At 40.2% G+C, this 8,600-nt stretch overlaps 1 protein-coding gene across 1 annotated transcript; it reads left to right on the plus strand.

Annotated features, from left to right (window-relative positions):
* Positions 1 to 869: 869 nt before the first annotated feature.
* On the plus strand, positions 870 to 3,364 carry atoh1a (atonal bHLH transcription factor 1a). Its single transcript, XM_058390150.1, has one exon. The coding sequence runs from the start codon at positions 1,896 to 1,898 to the stop codon at positions 2,697 to 2,699; it is 804 nt and encodes a 267-aa protein (XP_058246133.1). The 5' UTR covers positions 870 to 1,895; the 3' UTR covers positions 2,700 to 3,364.
* Positions 3,365 to 8,600: the final 5,236 nt, after the last annotated feature.

Below are 8,600 nucleotides of genomic sequence, written 5' to 3' on the forward strand. Positions count from 1 at the left end.
ATTGAAGGTTAACACTATAGGGGCTTTTTGTACTCGTTGTTGTTATTGTTGTTGTGTGCCTTTTTTTTTTTTTTTAATCTATCAGCTAAGCGATATGTGGGCGTTTCCTGGGCGACAGGAATAAAGAATGCAGCACGCAGACTCGCTCGCGCTGAAGCCCCAGTGTGTGTCTTCTGTCCAAAGAGTCCCCTTGGCGTGTCCAATGGAACATAGAGTCCTCTTTGTCCCCGAGACACTTTAATAATCGGCAGCAACCATATCCAACCTGTTGTTTGCTTTAGGAACTCTTCCAAGACACGCAGGCTGACTGGACGCGGCTCCGGCTCAGTGCGCTCAGGCGCCACGGCTTCATGAATACATCCAACACAAAGGTTCAGCGTCGGAAATGCGCCATTTATCGCGCCTCTTATTCCATCTCATCAAATCCACTTCTGTTTGAACAGCACCAACATAAACCTGAACCTCGTTCTAGATTTGTGTTGAGAGTGTGATGTTAGGCATCATAGAGACAAGAAATGAAGGATCTTTTTTTTGTGTGTTGCCAGAATATGCAGTCTTTTTTTAATTATTATTAATCACAAAGTCACCGATCCTGCAGTGTAAAACTTTTAGCAAAACTAGGAAATTTGAATTTATTTTGTTCTTGTGTGTGTATAGCAATTTAGTATTCAGGTTTTTACAGTATTGGTTTATTTAAGGTTATTATTATTATTATTATTATTATTATTATTATTATTCAATTGAAGCCTAAATTACACATATTTCGTACTCACTGTACATAATAATAATAATAATAATAATAATAATAATAATAATAATAATAATAATAATACTTTTTTGAATTAGGGTCGTGACAGTAAACGCCAACGCTGTGCTTTATGTTTTATCCATTAGACGCTTTTTACCTAACAGGGCGTTTCTTCAGTCTAATCAAAAGAGCTTGTTCTAAAGAAAATGAAACTTGAGATGGTTGCAACATTCAGCGCTCACAAGGGAAGTATTGGGTTTTTTCACATACAAAAAGAACCTAAATAAGTGTTAACGTGAGTAATATGCATTTGTCGTTAGATCTTTTTTTATATATATACTTTTTTAGTTTAAATTCCGTGGTAATTATATGACATATTAGATATCTTAAGGGCGTTGTGTTTGATTAAATCATGGATAGGTTTTCAGCATAGGCTACACTGAAATATTTCATTCGCTTATTAAACTTTTACATAAACCTCTCTAAACTACTTAAACCGGGTAGTGAGTTTTAAAGAAATAATTTAGGCTGGCATGATCTGTGACAGAAAACAGGATTAAAGGTGTGATAAAGGCGTAAGCTATTTGCTGTCTCATTTGAGAATATTAAGAAATGGATAGAGTAAATTTTGTCCAGTCTGTCCCATTAGCCTTTTCTTTGCTTTGGGTGCATTTGCATGCCCATGCCAGCTGCACTGTGGAACACACGCCTGTGTGTGTTTTGCACCCTGCTCGCGCTCTCCACATTCCTGCACCTTTCTGCGCGCGTCCTGTGGGACAACCCATTGTGATAATAACACTCCAGTTAAACAGGCAGCGGTACTATAAAAAAAAAAGTTTGGACATAATAACCTGTCTCGAGTTCTCTGCGGCTTTCTCATTGGTCGGTCACACGCGCCTGCCCCGAGTGCTCTTATTGGTCAAAGCGCCACGCGACCGGCTTGAGAAGGGGGGCTCCCAGGCGCGTGCCGCTTTTAAAAACGGCGCGTCGCATAGAGACACCCAGTAAAGAAATCCTCCTGTGGAAGGAGTACGCGCAACAGGTGCAGGAAGGAGAGCAGAGCCCCCGTCACCTCACACACACTCACCGTTAATTCATATCTTTTTGGAAACCTCCGTCCCGACGTGACGAAAACAAACACACGAAAATGGACGTCATGGCTAACTCTTGCGAAGACGCGAGGACGGTGGAGTCTGACGCGGCGCGTGGGGAGCGCTTTCCGCTCACTTTGGCGCTGATGGAAGGCGGCGATGCACGCGCCTGGCTCGCTCCTGCACACGCGGAATACCTGCCGCACAGCTCGGGGTCCTCAAGCACGGAGGGCGTGTCCGGTTCGCACTTAAACAAGGGCGCAAGGGTGGGGGGCGCCGTACGTGTGCGCGAGCTGTGCCGCCTCAAGGGAGCGACACGAGCGGATGAGGGCAGGCAGCGCGCCCCGACCAGCAAGCCCGCCAACGTGGTGCAGAAGCAGAGACGCATAGCGGCGAACGCACGAGAGCGCCGGCGCATGCACGGTCTGAACCACGCCTTCGACGAGCTGCGCAGCGTCATCCCCTCCTTAGACAACGAGAAAAAGCTGTCCAAGTACGAGACACTCCAGATGGCACAGATCTACATCAACGCGCTGTCCGACCTGCTGCGTGCTCCCGGCGCAGAGGATGACGCGCATAATGGTGATGTGCTGCCGCCCGTCTTCGGAGGTGAGAGATCACCAAACTCGTTTCCTGTTCAGCTCGCCGGCGTGTCATTCCCGTATGAGGAAGACGCGTTTGTGTCGCTCGGAGCGAGTAAGTCTGCCTCCGAATGCAGCAAAGACTCCCCGCGGTCGAGTCGGAGCGATGGAGAGTTCTCGCCACACTCGCACTTCAGCGACTCGGACGAGCCACACGCGGAGCTGCACAGTGAAGACGAGCTGTGTGAACTGAAGCTGAGTCGCCACCGCGCCTTTTAGAGACGCTCAAAGAGATCCAGATGTCCGTCAGTTCTTCGTGTCAATCGTATTCGCCCTATATTTTTGTAACAGGTTTAAGTTTGAATTGGTTGTCTTGACTTCGATTTCATGACCATCTGAATTGTACGCCGTTGTTGTTATTGTTGTAGTTTTCAGTAACTTGTACGCCAATAGAATCTGTTTGCCTTGTCGTGACATTGGCGAGATTCCCCACGCCACGTCAACTGCCGCGCGCAGCAGTGCCATGGGCCCGAATGTCATGCAAAAACTTTGTCTTCCGAAAAAAAGTGACCCAATTTGTGCAAATACGACAAGAATACGATTGTTTTTTTTGTTTGTTTGTTTGTTTGATTGTTTGTTTTTTAACTCGATGAATTTGCAACTTCTAAACTTCACTTGCACTTTAAATACGGGCCATAGGCTTGAGAAACACGCTTTGTAATAGAACGAGTTTTTTCTGTTGTTTGTATGTAGTCTAGTTATGCCAATTTGTCAAGGATATTTAATATAGCCATTAGATGTTTTGTACATTTGTTAAGTTTGAATATTCGATTTCGACGCGAGGTTATTATTTGTATTCAACTTCTGCTTGGAGATGCCGGTTAAAGTGTCTATTTATTTCCGTTTGCCTTATCTTTTTTTAAATGTTGAAAATTAGCAAATTTGCCACATGCTTTATGTTTTATTTGATTTTGGAATAAAAAAAACTAGAATCAAAATGCTTTTTGTATTATTTACTGATGTCTCTGGTTATGATTATGGTGATCATAATAATGATGATGATGATGATGATGATGATGATGATGGTGGTGGTGGTGGTGATGGGGATGATGATGCATTCAGCTTTCCCACGTGAAAAACGTTTTGACTGGTCAGTATTTTCTCATAAATGTCACAAATTAGGACACACAAAGTTGCTCTCTAAATAGTGTTAATAGTTATGGTGTAAAGTACTTTTAATTTTAGTGATTATAAACTAACTGCAAATTAAAAACACACTGCTAAAAGTGAAACATGATTTAGTCTAAATAGTATCTGAGCTAGCGCGTATTACCGTGTAGTATTGTTGGCTTCAGATTCAAGCAATCTTCTTCATGTAGCTAAAATATCATTATGAATGCATTGTATCTTCTTGAAGAAGCCTGATATATTTCGTTATATATGTACTAATTTACCAGATATAACAGAATACACTCAAAAAGTAAGAGGAAAGCCTAAAAAATGACTATAATAACTGCAATACACTACCAAACTGGTAGAGAAGGGTTTGTGTGGTTAAAAAAAAACTCAATTACTAGTACTAACTGTCGAACAGAAAGAACATGCCCTTGCACTGCCACTACTACGATTACTACTACTTCTATTGTAATAATAATAATAATAATAATAATAATAATAATAATAATAATAATAATAATAATAATAATAAATGTTCTTTCCGCTACTACCTGTTGGATGTCGCCAGAGCAGACTGGATGCCCTTCGTAATAATAATAATAATAATAATAATAATAATAATAATAATAGTAATAATAATAATAATAATAAATGTTCTTTCCGCTACTACCTGTTGGATGTCGCCAGAGCAGACTGGATGCCCTTCGTAATAATAATAATAATAATAATAATAATAATAATAATAATAATAATAATAATAATAATAATAATAATAATAATAATAATAATAATAATAATAATAATAATACACGGATCCATGTTAAAAAGAAATACGATTAATTCCCGAAATATGCACGTTTGTGTATTCGCATTTTGCTAATTAAGTCGTTGAAACCAAGTTTCAAGTATACCTTGCATAACTTATTTGGATTTCCAACTAAGGAAACCGCAATGGCAATAAATTATTTGCCACAAGTTTTATAGGCAACAGTTCTCAGATTAATCGCTTCGGTCGTATATTACTGGGGTCCTCGCTGTCCATATGTTGCTACTGTATGTTACAACATAATAAATATTCGCAATCAGCACCTTAACAACTTATTTATCTATGCAGTTATTTGGCTTTGAAGTGACCGACAAATCTTCAGTATAGCCTCAAGTCAGTCTCAGAGACGCGTTGTAAGTACTGAACATAAAGAGCTGCGCGCGCGGCTGCTGTAGTGGTGTATATTAATTGGCGCGCGCTCTGTTGGCAGGCCCGTGCGCGCGGTGTTGAATGTCTTTAGAGTAGCACGCGCTGTCAGCTGGTGAGCGCGCCACGTCCTTACACACCGCGAGCTGCCTTGTCCCTCAGGACCTGACTCCAGAGACACACACACGCTCACGCGCCCGCCAATACGCACCGGGTGCCCATACACACACACACACACACACACAGTAAACTCTAGGTGCCCGTGCACGCACTTACAAACAAGCGGACGCACGCCAACTTGCTCCCGTGCATTCTCTCTCTCTCTCTCTCTCTCTCTCACACACACACACACACACACACACGTGCGCCATTAATAATTACATAATTTCATGTTCTTACTTCCACATAATATTCTGATGTGGAACCACCACCACTATTCTTGCAAAAACATTTCACTGGAAAAGCTAACAAATTATTAACGACTATGCGCTCTCAGTACCACCCCGTGTTTTGCCCAATCAGATTACCATGTGGATAATAACAGGCAATATCATGTGTACCCTTGCCTTGATCAATTATTTACAACTTTTATTTTTATACCGTTATCTTCCCTTGAACGACCGAAGCTATCTGTATTGTTCCTGCTACATGCGACGCTTAAACGACAAATACTCTCAAATTTCAGAGCAATAAAGTTTTGAGGCTTTTTTTTTCACCTGCGGCGAATTGTCAGTAAAAGATCTTTATCAGCTCGCATTAACTTTTACGTTGTCTATAATACAAGTTATAGTTATTAATTTTAATTAGTCTTCTAAGATAAAATAGGTTCCAAACTAGTACACTGAAACTACTTGAACTGGAAAAAGAAAAAAATACAGTGCAGGATATTGTTTGTTATATTGCAAGAAAACGACTTTGTGGCTTTATATGAAGTTTTTAAACGTGATTGAGTTAATTGACCTTAACTTTATTTTAGTGTATCTTAGTTGCAATTTTCTTTTCATACGCATCTCAAACAACTTCAGCCATTTTTTGTATGACTTGAAACACGCTTTTTCATTTCAACCTGTTAACTAAACAACAAGTCCTTGTTAACCAGAGAGCAACAGGCTTCTAATGCCCTTAGTAATTTAAGTAATTGCCCCCAGCCCCCACTGCTCGCACCAAACTCAAATGAAAATGCCCCTGCAGCATCGACACTGTCGCTTCATTTTAATTGTGTAGTGTTGGTGGTAACAGCTGGGAGACTGCATAAGTCGAGACTGTTTCGAGTCTCATGAAATATTGAGTATGCATGAGCGTTGAGGGCAAAACGTAAACAACACGCCCTTTCCTCACGTGCGTGCGTGTGTGCGTGCGCGCTCGTGTTTGTGTTGAAAGGGGAAATTAACGAAGCAACACATTCTGTTAGACTCTATAAAACCATCAGTTGTTCATTTCAGTTCTTCATCTTCTTAATCACCGTTCACATGCTTTAAACGGTTCTTCTTGGGCGTAAACAAAGAGTGCATTAACCTATCCGCTTCTATCTGTTATCTCATAAAAATGATGTCTATTAAAAATATATAATAATTAATCGCTTCCTCTCACACTGTACCTACAGGATTTAACCAAATTAGAATGAGGCTTTACCATTACCTCCGACTTCTGACTCTGTTTAAATTAATATTTTTTATTTACACTGTTTCATATTATTTCATTTCATTTATTTTTATGTTGCATCCATTTATTCATCTGGTATCAGATCCTGTTCATGAATGTATAAATTGATATTCATACACAACTGGATATTCTGCACAATTAAAAAAAAAAGTTAGTATTTTTCATTCATCATGTGTAGACAGAGTACATGTTTGTTTCTGTGCTTTACCCCATTGAAAAGCAAAGTCCCTGCATTTCATAGGAGATAAGGAGAGTAGGAGTCTGAAAAAAGGGCTTGGACTCTCTTGGGACATCAGAACAAAAGCTAAAACTAGGCCGTACTCTCCATCTGCTGCAAGTCCGAGCAACAAGCAGAGAGAGAGAGAGAGAGAGAGAGAGAGAGTGAGGGGGAGAGAGAGAGAGAGAGAAAGAGAGAGAGAGAGAGAGAGAGAGAGAGAGAGAGAGCGAGCATGGCAGTGTGAGATAAGATGCACTAAAGGTGGAAGTCACACCACAGGAGGAGCAAGAAGTTCATCTTCACATATCCTCTGACACAGCTAAACCTAAGTCTTAAGCACCAGGTCCAGTGTATCATTCCCAGCCCAAACATTGGTTTCATTGGGCATCTGTTGCTCTTCCAGCAACAAAAGGACCATTTGGATCTTAATTTGAAGAAGCTGCATAAAACTTTAATTTCATGTGGCATGAACACACACTATGTGCACCTGTGGATGAACCACAAAGGTAAAAAAAAAAAAAAAAGCTGGTGCCTTTTTAGGAAGATCATTATCCGAGCATGCAGGGAAAATAATAGAAAATGTCACATGAGATGATGGCATGAATAATGCATAAGCTTTTCACAGCAGTCCGTAGCCCTTGACGATGCATATCAGTGTAGAAGAGTGAACAGTGTAACAGTGTAGCATATCAGTGTAGAAGTCTTCTTATATGAGATCAGGGATAGTGTTTTCTACAATGAATACATGTTTTTTTTTATCCACATAACGTTCACCCAAAAATGATAATACCTACATTTTATGATAATAACAACTTATAAGCCAATAATACAAGCCAATAATTGAACTCTTACTAGAGGTCAAAAACACTAGCAACAACAGTGACAAGTTGTATCAATGTGTGAAATTATTCTTTTGATTGCATCTAAAATCTATTAAGTCACAAGGCTTTCCTTAACAAAGCATTTGATTGTAGTGTAAATATTAGCCTGCAGCATAAGGAAAAAGGAAGTATGAACTGTTTATTAGACAGCATTGTCCACTTGTCTTTCTTCACAGTGCCAAAGGAAAACTGAAAGAACACTGCAGAGCTCTCTCATCTTTGTTCCTCCCCAGGCTGACCTTTTGTGTCTGCAAAATGTTCAAAGCGAATGTACCTAGACCAACATGAGGCTTCTTGGGTAACCATCCCATTCAGAAGCTCACAATGGCAAGGCCAATTATAATGTCGTTCAGTGGCCTCCGAGTCTCAGTTACATTCATTGCAAGGATATGGATGTGTGTGTATATGTATAGGAAACACCTCGACTCTAGGGGTATTTACCCTTTACGGCGACTTCCTCACAGCTTGGATTACGCCCAGCACGCTGTGCCACTTCTGAGGTGTGAAGGCTGTGTGGCCTCTGACGGTGAGTCTCTACTGTCAGAGCTGGCTACAGGACATTTACTGTACACCACAGACCATGACAGTGATTCTTTTGTTTGTTTGTTTGTTTGTTTTAAAAAAAAGGTAGATATGAAAATGGGTAGGCATATTAGAGTGATAAATCTGTAATAATTGGAGTTGGAAGTTATAAACGTGGAGAACACATGACTCCGGCTTTGCTTGTTGTCATGCACTTAAATCTGGTCATGTTTTTGTGCACTTACTATAGGTTCAGATTGGATATATTACTATGTCAGAAATGCATGCAAACCAAGAACATGCAAACATTAAAATATTTTTTTTACTTGCAGAACACAACTGCACCATTAATGTTAGTTGCTATTATGAATGTACAGTATGTTAAGTTTCTTTTTCAAATTCTTTAATGTCCCTTGTACGGTCATCACACTATCTGCAGGTCCAGATTGTTTAGAGTAGTAGACAGCAACAAACATTGTTTAATTCTCTTAATAGAGCCCTCTTAAATGAATGAATATGTCAAACATTGA

Source organism: Hemibagrus wyckioides, linkage group LG05, assembly GCF_019097595.1.
Source record: "Hemibagrus wyckioides isolate EC202008001 linkage group LG05, SWU_Hwy_1.0, whole genome shotgun sequence".
Classification (NCBI taxonomy): Eukaryota; Metazoa; Chordata; class Actinopteri; order Siluriformes; family Bagridae; genus Hemibagrus; species Hemibagrus wyckioides.

Excerpts from the sequence above, each read along its gene's own strand:
- atoh1a (XM_058390150.1), top strand. The coding sequence starts at position 1,896 with ATGGACGTCATGGCTAACTCTTGCGAAGACGCGAGGACGGTGGAGTCT.